This window comes from Ictidomys tridecemlineatus, chromosome 8, assembly GCF_052094955.1.
Source record: "Ictidomys tridecemlineatus isolate mIctTri1 chromosome 8, mIctTri1.hap1, whole genome shotgun sequence".
In the NCBI taxonomy this organism is placed as follows: domain Eukaryota; kingdom Metazoa; phylum Chordata; class Mammalia; order Rodentia; family Sciuridae; genus Ictidomys; species Ictidomys tridecemlineatus.
This window is the reverse complement of record NC_135484.1, coordinates 154316186-154333392: the sequence shown is the minus strand read 5'-3', so window position 1 is coordinate 154333392 and position 17207 is coordinate 154316186. Positions and strand designations below refer to the sequence as shown.

The window sequence follows — 17207 nt, the reverse complement described above, 5'->3', positions numbered from 1 at the left end:
GGGCCCCGCCCGCTGCGCTGTGGGCCGAACGCGCAGGCGCGTTGTGTCCACAATGCCGCGGGCCTCGGAGAGCCGAGCGCGTTTCCGGCCGGACTGCTGACTCGGAGCACCGGCGCGTCGGGCGCCTGCGCAGAGCGCGCACGGACGACCGGTGGCGCGAGTGATGGAGCGGGAGGACCGCGTGGTAGCGGCGCCGGACGAGGGGGAACCCGAGGGGAAGAGGCGGCGGCTTCTGTGCGAGGACTTCGCCTCGGTGGCGCGCTGCGACGCCGGCGTGGCCCAGTGCTACCTGGCCGAGAACGACTGGGAGATGGAAGTACGCTCGGCCGCCTCCGCCCCGCGCCTCGCCGTGCCGTGGCGCCCCCGCTGCAGCCTGTGCCTTTGCCTTTCAGAGAGCGCTGCACTCCTACTTCGAGCCGCCGGTGGAGGAGAGCGCCGAGGAGGGCCGCCCCGGGGAGGCGTCGCCGCCCGCGGCCTGGTGAGCGGGCGGCCGGGGCGGGCGGCCGGAGCTACCTCCCTACTTACTTACTTATTTTTTTGGTTCTGGGGATTGGGCGCGGGCGCACTCGACCTCTGAGCCACGTCCCAGCCCTCTGTCGTATTTCACCTAGAGGCAGGGTCTCCCCGAGTTGAGGCTGGCTTTGAACTCGCCATCCTCCTGCCTCCGCCTCCCGAGCCGCCGGGGTGACGGGCCAGCGCCGCATCCCTGTTGAGAGACTGCGGCCGCCTGTTACCCGCTGTCCGCAGGCTCGGCCAACGGGCCTGCGCCGCTGCGCCTGGCTCTGACAGTGGAATTGTACGAAATTTGAAAGGAATGAGGTTAGATCCTCTTTCAAAAAAATGGTGACTTGCCAGGTGTAGTGATGCACACCTGGAATCCCAGCAGCTCGGGAGGCCGAGGCCAGGATCGCCAGTTCAAAGCCAGCCTCAGCAACTTAGCCAGGCCCCGGGTCACACCAGCGCTCCTGGGTTCAAGCCCTGCTACTCTCCTCCCTCCCCGGAATGGTAACTTGAAGTCGCCTTGTTTTCTGTTTATTTGCTCTCTGCTGGCCCACCAGAACGGTAGGTTTTGGTGGTGGTTTTAATCCACACTCCTTTTATTTAAGTGACCTGTCCCCAGTTCCTGCTTTATTGCTCATAAAATAAAGCCCATTTGCCTCATAAGTTCCATTGTCACTCTGCCTATCATTCCAGGATGTTCATCTGCCACCCTCTTTTTCCTATTACCGGAAGAATTTCAGACATCGAACTTTCATTTATTCCAGTGGGCCATTTTTGTTTTTCTCTATTACCTTTGCTTGAGACTTTCCCTTTTTCCTTCCTTGCTTACTAATACTTATCTTAGAGGACTCAGTTTAGGCATGATACCTGCTGAAAATTCCCTGACCTTTCAAGTCTGGATAAGCTTCCTGTTTTAGGTACTTGTATTTACATCTTGGGTGATCCTTGTCATAACTTGCTCCATACTCTTAACTGTGATTCAGTATTTTATATCTTTTACTCCACTACACGTTTGGTAAAGACATATCTGTTTTATTTATTATTGATTTCTCAAAAATATGACACAATATTTGGCAGGTAATAGTCTCAGCTAGTGTGTGTTGAATTATGAAGTTCTTACCACTTTATGGATAGCCTGTACTGTTGGCTAGTCACAGTGCAGACTCTTTTCTGAGTCGTTGTCTGTTATTTGTAACAGACTGATAAATCAAAACAAAGTAAGTGAACTCCTTGATATAGGTCCTCACAAAAAATGTACTGAGTTGAGTAGTGTGACATTGGAGCTATTAGAAGTCCCCTACTCTAGAATGGTACCTTGGCACGGGGGAAAAAGTTATAAGGCTGTAGTCTGTTGTCTCTTAAACCTCTGAGCAAATACTGAGAAGACTGTGGCTTTAGTTTTCTCAGCTCTCCTAAGGAAAATAGAGAAAGGTCAAGCTTCCAGGTGTTTCTAATTCGTAAATATTCATGTATCATGACCTGATTAGATTTTTTTTTTTGAGAGAGAGAGGAGAAAGAATTTTTAATATTTATTTTTTTAGTTTTCGGCGGACACAACATCTTTGTTTATATGTGATGCTGAGGATCGAACCCGGGCCACACGCATGCCAGGCGAGCGCGCTCAGCCCCTGATTAGATTTTTTGATGTTGGCTTTAGGAAGATTTTGTGACCAGAAAAATTGAAGCTGCTGCACAAGGGCTTTGATTATGTTAAAGCAGTGGGTAGAACCTTCAGTGAATTCCTAAGATATTAGCAAAAACAAACAACACTAAAGTGATTTAGCCTCTACATTAGAATCTATATTTAGTGTGTCTCAGGAGAGACAAGGAAAATTTTTCTTAAAACCAGGTGTGCTGTGTTGAATCTTAGCTACTGATTAAAATTACCTGGGGAGTTAAAAAAAATTTTTTTTGTCCTGGGGCCTCACTCCATAGAGAGCTTAATTAGTGTGAAGTGGGACCCATTTATTCCTTATCGATTTTTTAAAAATATTTTTTAGTTGGAGATGGACACAATATCTTTATTTTATTTATTTATGTGGTGCTGAGGATTGAACTCAGTGCCTCACACATTCGAGGTAAGTGCTCAACCACTGAGCCATAACCCCAGTCCCACCTTATCGAGCTTTTTCTTTTTTTAAGCAGCTCTGGTAATTCTGATGTAGAGCCTGCCTCTTGCATGTTTCTGTTAACAGCGTTCTTTCTCCTAACCAACAGCATGACACTGCCTGGGGATTTGTTAGACATGCCAAATCTCAGGTCCCCTCCCAAACCTGCTGAATCATAATCTGCATTTTGACAAGACCTCAGGTGATTTAAAGCTGAGGAATTCTATTCTCAAACATAGAACCTAAGGCATCACATAGACTAAAGCATTTACTACTTAGAGAGGAAGTCAAGTTCAGTTCCTTATTATTTCTGTTCAACACTAGTTTTGGAATTTGTTTCTCCATTTTTCTGAATAGAAGTTTTTATTGCAATTCTTTAGGTACTTTTCCCACATTAAGTATTATGGATACTTATGGAACTTATTATGGATATTTATACATAAATTACACACATGGTGTTGGATTACAGTGAAACAAGGAGAAGAACTAATAGTGCAGTAAATAAGGTCATAAATTCTGGAGCCAAAATGCAAAGATATAAATCCACCTGTGCCATTTAGTAACCGATAATCTTTATCTTGAGGTGAGTAATAGTACCTACCTCATTGGGGTTGTTCTAAGGATTGAATAAGTTAATAGATATAAGACCCTTGGAATAGGCCTGGCACTTAGGAAGAGGTCAGTAAATGTCAGCTCTGATTAAGAACACTATTGTACTTTATTCATGACAGCACTCCATGACAATCCCATCTATTGGGACTTTGGATTATCTTCCATTAAGGAGAGAGAAAGAGTGCTTACATTTTTATTAAGTAGTTACAGGTAGTCATCTTTAAACTTTGAAAGGAAGATTGGGCACAGTGGTGCACACTTGTAATCCCAGCAACTTGAAATAGGATTCTAAGTTTGAGGACAGCTTCTACAATTTAGTGCAAGACCCTGACTCAAGAAAATAGAAAGGGGTGGGGATGTAACTCAGTGGTAGAGCACCCCTGGGTTCTGTGCTGATCAGATCCTTTAGTCACAGTAGTGAGAAAGCTGACTAAAAGAATTATGATCAAGTATTTAATTTACCTTACATAGCTGTATGATGTAGTACTTTTACATGACTGACCGTACTGTTTGTTTATACCAGCATCACCCCCAAACACCCAAGTAATGTGATGTTAAATTTAAGATGGCTGGGGCTGGGGCTGTAGCTGTAGCTGTAGCTCAGTGGTAGAGCGCTTGCCTTGCATGCATGAGGCACTGGATTCAATCCTCAGCACCACATAAAAATGAATTTTAAAAAAATACAGATATTTTGTCCATCTTCAACTAAAAAAATTTTTAAAAATAAATTTAAGATGGCTACAAGGTAACTAAATGATAGGAATTTTTCAGCTCCATTATAATCTTATGGGATCACTGTCATATATGCAGCCCAGTTCAGTACTATACACATTTTAAAATATATAACTGTGGATGAAAAAATTGGACAAAAGTGAGGGGCTGATATTCCTGCCTTTTTTTTTTTTTTAATGCTTCCAATGAAAGAGGAAGGTGCTAACATTCTTGACAAAATACTAGAATCATTTAGCTTTTTCTCTTTGGCAATAAGACTTTGAAAAAATATACAATAGTAAATAATTATTGAGGAAGAAAGAGCTTTTGGGGAGGATAAAACTCAAAGGAAAGTTTTGCACATTTTTTTTTATGCTCTCAAATGTGATGTATAAAAAAGACAACTTAAAAGATTTATAATTTGTTTCAAAATTATTAAGTTCATCTGGCACCAAGATAGATGTTGGCTTCTAAACACAGTTCTTTACTAAAAGGAACAAGGGTCTCTTAGAAATGAGTGATTCCAGAGCAAAGACAAGTTAGGCTACTTATAAAGAAAAAGTGTTTTTTTCAGTTTACAGTTTTGGAATCTGAAAGTCTAAACAACATGGCACAGGCTCTGGAGAGGGCCTGTTATGGCACGTGGATGACAGGAGTACATGCAGGCAGACCAATTACATCTTGACACAGGAAGCCAGAGAGTGACTGGGTAGGCTCAGGGTTTTTTTTAAAGAACCCACTCTTGTGAGAACTTGCTCCCTGAATCCATTATTCCTTCTAAGGACAGGAATCCCACTGACCTAAGGACTTCCACAAGGGCCCACTCCTTAAAAATCCCAGTACTGCCGCCCCGGGGACCAAGCCTCAAACACATGAATATATGCTTAACAAACAACATCTAAGCCATAGCAGTCGGCATTAAGTTAATTAAAACTATAGATTTCTTGAACTTATAGTTTATAAATACTTAGCAGTCATCTTTTTTTAATATTATTTTATTTATTTATATGTGGTGCTAAGGTTCGAACCCAGGGCCTCACATGCTAGGCGAGTGTTCTACCTCTGAGCCACACCTCAGCCCCTTAGCAGTCATCTTTAATGTTTTCTCTCTCCACTCATTTATTTGGGGCCTTAATGTGGGTGTAATAGAGTTTGGGTAGAACTATGGACTGGAGAACTTAAATATGGCCTCTCGTGGCAGTCTTAAGGTAGTCCGGCCTCTAAGGGCAGCTCAAGGTTCCAAAAGGCCTGAGTGGAAGCTTCAGGGCTTATGACCAAGCTTCAGAAGTCCCAGCATATCCCTTCCACTGTACTGTCCTCTATTCGTCAAACAAGTCACTAAAGTCCAATTCAAGGGGAGGAATACTAGACTTCCCCACTCAACTAAGGAAATAGGAAAGGATTTGCAGTTGTTTTTCTAATCTAAAACAGTGAGCTCTTACTTTAAATGACATAACCCAAATAAATTTGGAACTCTTATATTTCCTAGTCTAATTTGAGGCTCTGGTTGTTTTATGCGCATGTATGATGTGGGGGCCCCAATTCAGGACTTTGCACATGCTAGGCAAGCATGCTACCCCTGAGCTACATCACCAGCCCTCTTAAAAAATTATTTTAATGACACCTGAAGGATATTGAATTGGTTATAACTATGTAAGTGAGCAAACATTTGGATAACAGAGACTCTATTTTTCCTCAGTCATTTAACATTTAGTCTTCTATGAATAGATATTTTTAGGGCTTTCTTAAATTTCACTTACTGGTTAATCCCCACAACCTTGACTCAGCAGGAGTAACTTAGAGATTTCTTCGTAGAAATAGAATGTAGAAATGCAACAGTGGTCCACTTTATTCTTTGAATTAGCCCTTACTACTCTGCCACTGTGTCTTATTTTTAAAATGGACATTTTTTTTTGTCTCTTCCTCTTTGCCTGCTCCTCCCTAATCTTGGCGGAAACAGGATTACCTTTCTTCCCCTTCCTAGGCAGAGTTATCTGTCCTCTAGCACTCACCCACCACAGGAACAAAGTAATTCAGACTTTGGGGATGGTACCAGAAATCTCAGAAATGACCCTCTCAAATTAACAAGTGAAATTCAAATTCAGTCAGAGCACTGGAATGTAGCCTTTGAATCACCTCTTTAAAAGCCCCCTCTTCCCCCTGATGGGCAGAATCACAGCCTCTGGGACCGGAGTTGCCTGTGCTGCTCTTTTGCTGGCAAAGCTAGAAAACTTTTTTTCCTATAAATAAATAAAGGGGGACTACAGCTCAGTTGGTAGAGTGCTTGCCTCGTATGCATAAGGCCCTGGGTTCAATCCCCAGCACCACAAAATAAATGATAAAATAATTAATTAATTATAGGCTGAGTACCCTTTATCTGAAATGCTTGGAACAAGAAGTGTTTCGGTCAGGGAGGACATTTTGAATTTTCTAATTAGGTATTTTTAGTCTATATCTGCAAAATAAGGGCTACAAATACAAAAGAATTTTTAATCAATATATCGATTATTTGCAAAGTTGTGTATTATTCTGATCTTTGCTAGTGTTGACCTAACCAGTGAAGAAACAACTGATTCCACTAGTTCAAAAATCAACCCATCTGAAAATACTCAGCAAGAAGATGGCAGCATGTTCTCTCTCATTACGTGGAATATTGATGGATTGGATCTAAACAGTCTGCAGGAGAGGGCTCGTGGGGTGTGTTCCTACATAACTTTGTAAGTATCACTTTTGTTGATCATTTACTGTGACAATGTGTCTTACATAGCTATGGAATGACAGCCCAGTGTTGTGGGCTTTAGAATTAGATTTAGGTTCACAGGAGAAACTTGTGAGGTGATTGCCTCCAAGAGTAGCATCTTGAGGTGGGACAGATAGGAAATACCAATTTTTGTTAGAAGCCTTCTAGAATTATTTTACACAGTAAACTTTGTGTGTAATTACTATAACTACTGTGAAATTAAAATCCAGAAGATCTGTTTTTACCCTGCACCAGTTTAGTGACTTGGACAAACCACTTAAGTTTTCTGGACTTTAGTTTTCTCACTATTTTAAGAGAATCAACAGAGATAACATTGAAAGCATCTATTAAAGGGCAAGATCATTATAGGCTCTCAATATGGTGGTTTCTACTTTCAGTCATTCAGTGTATTTTGGTGGTAGATTTTTGTTTTTATGGTGCTAGGGATTATATCCAGGGCCTCACACAAGCCGGGCAAGTGCTCTGACTCTGAGCTACATCCCTGGCCTTTGTTCTTTTTAATTTGATCATAATAGTGCTGAGTGTTAAGTAACATAAATCTTTCTTATTTTATCATGACTCAAAGGTTGGATATTAAGTGCCCTAAAGGGTAACAGTTTTACATTTCTTACACTGTGGAGTTTCTTTCATTGAGGTAGCTGAAAATGAATGGTATACCTAGTATTTACATTCAATTGATGTTTCTAATTAGGTACAGCCCAGATGTAATATTTCTACAGGAAGTTATTCCCCCATATTATAACTATCTAAAGAAGAGAGCAAGGAGTTACGAAATTATTACAGGTAACACTTTTCCTGTTATTTAATTTGTCTTTTTCTTTGAAAAACAGATGAAAGAGCTGAGCAGGGTGGCACATCTTTATAATCATTTATAATCTCAGCAATTTGGGAGACTTGAGAGAGGAGGATCACAAGTTTGAGGCTAGCCTCAGCATTTTAGCAAAGTCCTAAGCAACTTAGTGAGACCCTGTCTCAAAATTTAAAAATGAAAAGGGCTGGGGATGTGCCTTAGTGGTTAAGCACCCTTGGTTCAATCCCCAGCACCTCCCCTTGCCCTCCTCCCCCCCCCCAAAAAAAAAATAGATTAAAGAGATAGACAAAGTTTAAGTTAACCTAATTGAATATAGAGAAGAAAAAGCACAAATATAAGTTTCAGGGAAAAAAGGTACAAGATTACTAAAAGAATTATAGGAGAATATTACATAACATTTAGGGTTAATAAATGTGAAAAAGTAGTTGAAATGTCTGATTTTTTTGAAAAATGTAATGTACTACAATTTGAAACACTGGCTCTGTTTTTGGTGGAATTCAGTTAAATTGTGTGTGCTGGGATATCACCAGGGCCTGTCTGTGCTGAACATGTACTCTGCCACTTGAGCTGTCCCCTGAGCATAGTTATTAGTCATTTTAAGCGTGATAGTTACATTGTGGTTATGCTTTTTCAGAGTCTTTATTCTTTTTTTGTCCCCCTTGTCTTTTTGCCCTGAATAATTTGATTTTTAAAAATTTTCCATTTATTTTGTTTTTGCTAAGTATATTTATCGTAGCACTTGGCCATATCTCCTGGTTTTGATATTCAGTGTTTTCTGGGGGTTTTTTGTTGTTGTTGTTGTTTTTAATTTTTGCTTTTACTTAGTATGCAGTATTTAATTTTAGTTTATTCTTGAATCCATGACTGTAAAGGAAAAGAGTCTCTCAATCTCTGTTTGTTCCTCTTTGTGGGCTTCCTTTCGGCATGTTCTTGGGGCATTCTTTATGTCTCTCTCATTTGGATTTCTTGTTTTTTGAATCTCATGCCTTGCTGTTCCTCAGTTTACTTCTTCATTTTTTGGGGGAGCCGATCCCTTGAATTACTTTTTAAGAAGTAGTACATTGAGTAGTGAAGTTTTTAAATCCTAGAATATTGAAAATGCCTTTGTTCTAGCCTCATGCAGTTGGTTGATAATTTTAAATGGATGTAGATTTCTAGGTAGGAAAGTCATTTCCCATGAATTTTGAAGATACTGCCTCAGTGTCTTCTAGTTTACAATGGAGGTGATGCAACTTTCTTAACTTTTGGGATATATTTATTTTAATTTTATAGGCTTTCTCTTCACTGAACAGTTCTCTTTCTTATATATTTTCTTTCTTTCTTTTTTAGTTGTAAAAATGAACACTATACCTTTATTTTGTTTTTGTTTTTTATTGATTTTTATGTGGTGCCAAGGATCAAGCCCAGTGCCTCACACATGATAGGCAAGTGCTCTCCCGCTGAGCTACAGCCCCAGCCCCTTATGTTTCTTCTTGATTAATGAATACTGCAGCTTATTTCTAAGAGCCTTCTTTCTTCTTGTTGTTGGTTTTAGGTTTTAATCTGTGTGCCTTCGCTTCCTTCTCATCTCTTTTGATCATCTATTTTTCTGTCAGTCATGTTACCTTAGACCTGATACTTAAATGTCGAGGAATCCTTGGCTCTTGATACAGTTAAATGCAAGGTACTAAAGAACCGATTGCAACTTAATATTTCTGGGCAAGTTTGGGTAGCACACCTCACCAGAGGTGAGGGAAGCATTCGTTCATTTTAGAGCCAATTGCTTGTTGAGTTGAGGGAGATCCCCGATTGTCTGTGTGTCAGTGTGTAGAAGTCTTTAACCTGAAACCATTCAGTTGCTTTAAGAAAAAATTCTTCTTAAGCCAGAATTGTGTGTAGCACATGCCTGTAGTTCCAGCTGAGGCAGGAAGATTGCTTAGGTCCAGGAATTCAATATTAGGCTAGTCAACATAGCTGGACCTGAGACCTCTATCTCAAGAAAAACAAAATAAGAGGAATAAATTCCTTAGCTCTGTCTTCTGGGTGTTGGTGTGCTTGTATTGCCTTCTTGCTAATAGGAGGTCAGTGGGAGGAGCAGCTGAGGCACCCTCTCTTGAGTAGGCTTTATCCTTATTTCTAGTCCACATCTTCACTTTATCCTTATTTCTAGTCCACACCTCACTCATTCTCCTCTCACCCCTCACGTAACAGCTGGTGATCTTTAGTCTCCTATTAGTGTGGGGGCCACTGGCTGCCCAGAGCTGTGGAAGACCTTTGGGATGTGTTTAGCCCTGTAGTCAGTCCTTCTCCTGGCCTCCTGGCCTGAGCTCAGCACCTGTCTTCTGTAGTAGCCTTATGGTCCAGTCCTGTTTCCACACTTTGGTGGAACAAGCCTGCTTGCTTCTCCTTGGTGGTCCTCTATCTGCACTCAACTGGTTCCCCGCTGTGCTGATAAACCATTTACCACTTGTTTCCATGCTTTCTCTTTTCTGCTATTGGAAACTTTAATTCACTGTGCTTCTCTTCTTATTCTACCTGAACCCCATCTCTGTTTATTTTTATTTTTTTTATATCTTCCATGCTTCTGATTAAACTTTGGGATGGGACAGGTAAACATAGGCTTGATTGGCTGTGAGCTATTTTGAAGAAGTTTAAAGATTTAGATCCATTTAATTATGTTACCTTTTGTTATAAAATCTTCAGTAAAAAAACTTGTGATAAACTGAATTTTCCCCTCACACATTTGAAGGTCATGAAGAGGGATATTTCACAGCTATAATGTTGAAAAAATCAAGAGTGAAATTAAAAAGCCAAGAGATTATTCCTTTTCCAAGTACCAAAATGATGAGGAACCTTTTGTGTGTTCATGTAAGTCATTTAAATTTAAGTTTTTTTCTTTTTTTTAAAGAATTTTTAAAAGCAATCCCATGATGTTGTCTATTTTTAGAAAACATTTTTTAAACTACTACAGAAAAATTTGCTCCTTATATATAGTCTTTTAAGTAGTCTTAAAAAACTTTGTTGAATTATTGATAGGTATGTAAAAATAGAATTCTTAACTTGTTAGATGTTTTCCTAAAAATATTTGAGAGTTTTCTAACATTGTACATTTACTTCCTAAAAAACGTTCATACTCAATGTAATTCTGTGTGACTCTGTTGTTGTTTGTGAGGCTTATAAAAGTGATCAAATAGGTCTTGCTTTTATACAGTTGATAGATTAGTGAGGGAGAGATTGTGTATATAGTGAATAAAGAGGTGTAAATGGTATTGTGTGTAAATTAAGAGAAAGGAGAAATGACTATTAGCCTTATTGTCCATGTGGGGAAATCACCATGTACAGACACTTAGGAGTTACAAGAGGTGTTTGTGTACAGGTATGGACAAGCCTTCTCTGCATTTGGGTGCAGAGGCATGAAGTCAGTAGCGTACAGGAGGTTGACAAGTAAGCATGGTCCAGATTATAGAAGGGCATGAGTCCTATATGAAAGAATTATACTTGGTTCTGCAAACTTTAATATCAGATCCTATGTTGTTAATATCTTAAATGCAAAAGGTAAATGGTTCTCAGTCAATTAAGTGACTTTTTATTTATTTTTCAGTACTAGGGATCAAACCAGGAGTGCTGTATTGTTGAGCAATATCCTCAGCGCACCAACACACACACACACACACACACACACACACACACACACACACACACACACACACCCTTCTCCCCACTGCCCCTAATTTTGAGACAGGGTCTGTCTAAGTTTCCCAGGCTGGCCTTGAATTTGTGATCCTCCTGCCTTAGCCTCTTATATTACTGGAATTATATAGGTGTGCACCACTACACCCAGCTTGAGTGTCATTTTTTGAGTACCTGTGTGCCAGGTCATAAATAATATAACAATAAATAAGAACCATTTGTGCTTGAAAATAATTTATGGCTTTGGAGAGAAATTTCTGTCTTAATCTAGTCTGGAGGCTTTAGCAGAAGCCTGTGCAGTGTGCAGTAAGCATCTAGAGGAGAGAACTGATAATGATGGCCTGGAGACCCTGGGGAAGTGCAGTAGCATGTGCTTGCTACACAGCCTTCTTGGTGCCAGGGTTAGTACTAAACACTTCTTCCATCAAGAGGAATAGTAAAATATTTACCAGTTGATTGAATAGTGTGCAATTTTGTTACCATAGTCCAGCATTAGTGATCATTGGTTATTTTAATAATTATGCATCTTGTTGCAGGTGAGTTTGTCTGAAAATGACCTTTACCTTATGACTTCCCATTTGGAGAGCACCAGAGGACATGCCAAGGAACGAATGAGTCAGTTACAAATGGTATTAAAGAAAATGCAAGAGGCTCCAGAGTCAGCCACGGTTATATTTGCAGGAGATACAAACTTACGGGATCAGGAAGTGAGTAACCAGTCAGTCCAGTGTCTGTGAAGAAGTTATTGCTAATTTAGGTTCCTTTGATCAAAGCGGTTGAAACTAGGACCTTTGATCACTCAAAGTGTATACATAACCTTGTAAATGCAAGGCAGAAAATACTTTTTTAGCCTTTGCTGAATATATACATACCTAGGGGTAGGAGAGACTCTTTTTTTTTTTTTTAAAGAGAGAGTAAGAGGAGAGAGAGAGAGAATTTTTAATATTTATTTTTTATTTTTTAGTTCTTGGCAGACACAACATCTTTGTTTGTATGTGGTGCTGAGGATCGAACCCGGGCCGCACGCATGCCAGGCGAGCACGCTACCGCTTGAGCCACATCCCCAGCCCCGAGCAGAGACTCTTATTAGCGAAAAAAATGTAGCATGTGAAATAGATAACATGAAACAAATGTATATATGGGATTTAATAAGAGGCATATAGAGAAAATGTTTAGAGGAATTTAGAAAAGGTTAAGATTATTTGCATCATTCCTACTGAAAAGTTTGACCATATTACTTAACCCTCTGTCTTCTGAAATTCTTTTTTTTAAATTTTATTTATGTATCCAGTGGTTCTGGTAATTGAACCTAGGGCCTCACACATGGAAGGCAAGTGCTCTACCACTGAGCTACATCCCCATCCCCCCAATTTTGTCAAGTTTTATTCTGCATACTTAGAAATTTGAGATTTTAAAACCATGAAAGATATTCAGTCACACTAATAATTAACAAAATGTAATGGTATATTTCTAGACAAAAATCTTTATATTGATATGTCATAATAATTATCAATATATTTACTCCCTTTTCCTGCTGTCACTGTGTCCAGGACTAAAAGTTTCTGTCCCCTCAGTTTAGTTGAGATACGTAGGGATTTTTTAGGACCTCAAAAAATTAAATGTAGAATTATTATATGATCTCTGGGGCTGGGGTTGTGGCTCAGTGATAGAGCACTTGCCTTGCACATGTAAGGCACTGGGTTCAATCCTCAGCATCTCATATAACTAAATAAAGGTATTGTGTCCATCTATAACTAAAAAATAAAAACTTACAACAACAAAAAGAATTATTATCTGGTCTAGAATTCTGCTTCTAGATATTCACCTAGAAGAAGTGAAAGGTAAGGACTTATACAGATATTTGTAAGCCCTTGTTCACAGCAGTGTTATTCACAGTCCCTAAAAGGTACAAGCAGGGCTGGGGTTGTGGCTTAGTGGTAGAGCGCTCCCCTAGCACAGACAAGGCCTTGGGTTCATTCCCCAGCACCACATAAAGATAAATAATAAAGATGTTGTGTCCACCTACAACTAAAAAATAAATACTAAAAAAAAAAAAAGTACAAGCAACCCAAGTGTAATTGTACGTAATATATACATATAGTGTAATATTATTGAGGCTTAAAAAGGAAGGAAATTTTAGCTAATGGTGGTGGTTCACACTTGTAATCTCAGTGACTCAGGAGGCTGAGGCAGGAGGTTGCAAATTCAAGGCCAGCCTTGGCAACTTGGTAAGATCTTATCTCAGAAAAGGATAGGGGTGCTCCAGATGTAACTCGGTGGTAGCTCAGATTCAATCCCCAGTGCCACAAAAATAAAATTAAAAAAAAAAAGTTTGACACATGCCACATGCTAATAAATCTTAAATTATTCTAACTGAATGAAGCCAGTCCATGCAGTTCAAAATATTATGCTATTTCTCTTACATGAAAAACAGAATAACAACTGCCAAGGACTGGGAGGACACAGAAATTGTGAATTGGTGTTATTAATGGATATAAAGTTTCATACAGAGGAGAGGGTCTATAGATGGATGGTGGTGATGGTTGCACAACAATGTGAATTTACTTAATCTCAAAGAGTCGTGTTCTTAAAAATGGCTAGAGTGATAAACTTTGTGTAGTACAGATTTTACTATAAACAGATACAACTCTATTTTGTGTTTGTTTATTTGGTTCTGGGAACTTAACCCAGGGCCTCAAATATGCAAACATATACTCTATTACTGAGCTATGCCCAGGCCACAAAAAATTTTTAAATCCTGGATTTGAATGGGAGAAAGCTCAATTTTGTTAGTACGCTTAAAATATAAATGCTCTGTCTAAATTTGTAGTGTAGTAGTTTTTTCCCTTCTTCTCATGTAAGTTCAGTTTTCAAAAACTAACAGCAATAACTGAAGCCTTAGTGTTCAGCCTTCTGTGTTTTATCTAACACCTAGAATTAGTATTCATGGCAGAAGAGAAGGGACAAATTTTGAACCTCTATAGCTCTCTCAATATTTATATATTACCTATGTGTTACCCTGTAGCATTATGCTTCTTATTATGTTTCTAGTTATATCACATTAAGCATTAACAAATCATTTTTGGCATTCTGGTTTAAAATGTTACACATAGATATGATAATAGCAAACACTTTTTTAAATTAAAAAAAAAAACAGTGTGAATCATCATCCTTTTTTTTTTTTTTCTTCTTTTCAGGTCACTAAATGTGGTGGGTTACCTGACAACATCTTGGATGTGTGGGAGTTTTTGGGCAAACCTAAGCATTGCCAGTACACTTGGGACACACAGATGAACTCCAATCTTGGAATATCTGCCTCTTGTAAGCTTCGTTTTGATCGGATATTTTTCAGAGCAGCAGCAGAAGAGGGCCACATTATTCCCCGAAGTTTGGACCTCCTTGGGTTGGAGAAACTGGACTGTGGTAGATTTCCTAGTGATCACTGGGGTCTTCTGTGCAACTTGGATGTGATATTGTGAAATGTTTTTTCACGTGTGAGTTTAAATGTTTTGAGTAGACTTCTGAACTTTTTGCAGGTATCGTTTCTACCTATCTGGAAAGGTAGGTTTCATATAGAGGAATTAATATACTGGAAAATTGTTTCAGAAAAAAAAAAGATTTTATAGATTATGTTCTCAGAATTCTGAGTTAAATATTAATGTCTGAGGCTGGGAATATAGGTCAATTGGTGGAGTGCTTGTCTTGCATGCATGAGGTCCTGGGTTCAATCCCTAGCAACACACACACACACACACACATATACAAAAAATAATAATAATAATGTATGTTTAATGTAAACATGCCTGTGTTCAGAATGTGAGGTCATTTAGTGAAAGGGCATAAATTCTGTGGGAGCTCTGTCAGTGTTCGTAGCTTCCAGATGGATTCCCACCAGGGGCCACCTTGTCTCGGGACTAACCTTTATAGTGTTTTTCAATCAGGCACCAAAATAGTAATAATTTTTAAAAGTCACCGAAAGAAAAAACAGATTACTTAGTTCCTGGACCTGGATCTCTTATCATATTTCACAAGTTTAGATAATCTCAAAAGAAAAAGCCACATTCCTCTGTTGTTAGTGACAGCTGTCCTGCATCCAACTTAAATACATAATTGGTAAGCTATAAATGAAGTACATAATTAAGTACATAATTGGTAAGCTATAAATGAAGTCTTATGATTTAAAATTTCTTAACTTTTTTCTGATTAATGGTGTAGGTATGTTGCTAACAAAGGCAAAATTAGTCTTGATAATGATTAAAATCAGATTTATAACAGCATGGATCCTTTTTCCTAAGAGAAAAATAAATCCATAAAGAGAAATAACCTTTTAGTTTTGCTACTTGTAAGATAGAGCTATTTTACAATAAGTGAATTAAGAGTATTTTTTTTCTTTTTCTTTTTTTTTTAAGTTTAAAATGTGCTTTAAAGTTTGTGTATGTAGGGGGGTGACCCCAAGAGAAATGTACTGTAAATAAAGAATTTTGTGTTTATAGTTTAGTATGTTTCTGTGTTCCCTGCTCTGCCTCCACTGCTGTTACTTCGACCTTTTATGAAAGAAAACAGCTTCCTATGTTTCCTCCCCCTCAAGGAATCATCAAGAATAATTTTCTTTCTTAGAACATAAAAATGCTGTGGGAAAAACTAGAATGAGAAGTTACAGGACCTTATTTTCATCAGTGGTGCCAAAGTTAACTGAAACACCTATTTGATTGATGTGATGTTCCCTTTGCAATGACTCTGGAAAGGAATTTTACATGTTAATCACAAGTGAAGGTTGGTGTGTAATATTTTAGTAGCATATATTATGGAGTTAATGGTTCATTTCTGTGGGAAAAGAGAATGGATCTGGGATAAATTTCTTATTCACTTGATGAAATTAATTTAGAAGAATCCCAACATATCACAACTTTTTTTTTAAATGGTAAAATGTGCTGTGTGGTATATTAAAGGATGATCAGATTTTTTAAAACTCTGCAAGTATCATTTTTTTTACATAACACGAATCCGAGTGAAGTACCTGTTTGCTGCTCATAATGAACAAATCTAAAGAAGAAGCTGTAGTGAAGTGAATAGGAATAAGCAAAATCACTCATTTTTAATCTTTTTAATTGAGACTGTGTCTTGAAGGATAGCTGGTGGTAAATCTATGCATGTATCAATGTGTAGTAAATCAAACCATTAACCGTCCCATCTCTTCAGTTATTTTTGTGTGGCGAGTATCATAGAGTTTCCACCCGCAGCCCAAAAGCTGCAAGTCGTCAGCTTGCACCGTGACCCAGTGGGTCCCCAGAGGCTCTGCTGGAGAGAGGGGCAGTTCCCAGGCCTTTGACCCGGGTGCTGGGCCCCAGCCTCTGAAGGCACGTGGCAGCTGTTCTTCAGGAAGGAGCCACGGTGGGGAGGGAAGGAGATGGGAAGCAGGGGCCACTCTGCACCGCTGGGTCCCCTGCGCTGTGGGATGCACCTCCTGGGCTGGGCAGGGACTCTGCTGCTGCGCAGGCAACTGCGAGACAGCGGAGCCTGCATCCCCCGCTGGGGACCACCGCTCTGGGCAGCCTGCTGCCCCGCCGAGGTGCGACTGGCCCCGGGAACGAGCATATCCCTGCTGGGAGGTACCTTGACAGGTGCGAGCCGGGCTGCCGGTGTGTGTCTGGGGCCGGGAGAGGAGCAGGTAGGGCGCGACCCAGGCTTCTGAGGACGGCATGGAGCTCAGAGTTGGGGGCAGCCACGCCAGGTGGTACCCTGCTTCCCAGCCTGCGGGGGAGGGCGGCCAGCCCCAGGCGCCCAGGGTTGGGGAGATGGCTTCTTCCAGACACCGAGAGAAGGAGTTTCCGGGGCCGCTGCGATGACTGGCTGTTTCTCAGGGTGGAGTCGGGAAATTGGATGTTTTTCCCCAACCTCGAAAATTGCATTTCTTGGATCTGAAGTATCAATGTCTTTAAACTTCGTTCGATGCTATTTATGCGGTATTTGCTCTCATTTACTAAATGCATGGTCTCTATTCCATATTGTAATTTGAAGCTTAAACCCTGCTGAA

The 17207-nt window shown here is 39.9% G+C and overlaps 1 protein-coding gene across 2 annotated transcripts; it reads left to right on the top strand.

The window, feature by feature from the left end:
* The first annotated feature begins 23 nt into the window (after nt 1–23).
* Nucleotides 24–15670, top strand: LOC120888930 (tyrosyl-DNA phosphodiesterase 2). Of its 2 annotated transcripts, XM_078020608.1 has the most exons (7): nt 24–316; nt 393–478; nt 6476–6649; nt 7385–7476; nt 10233–10351; nt 11710–11880; nt 14371–15670. In XM_078020608.1, exons 1-7 carry the CDS (start codon nt 164–166, stop codon nt 14650–14652), a joined length of 1077 nt encoding a protein of 358 aa, XP_077876734.1. In that variant the 5' UTR covers nt 24–163; the 3' UTR covers nt 14653–15670. The 2 variants fall into 2 exon arrangements, with proteins under 2 accessions (XP_077876734.1, XP_077876735.1); XM_078020609.1 differs by lacking the exon at nt 11710–11880.
* The last annotated feature ends 1537 nt before the right edge of the window (nt 15671–17207 follow it).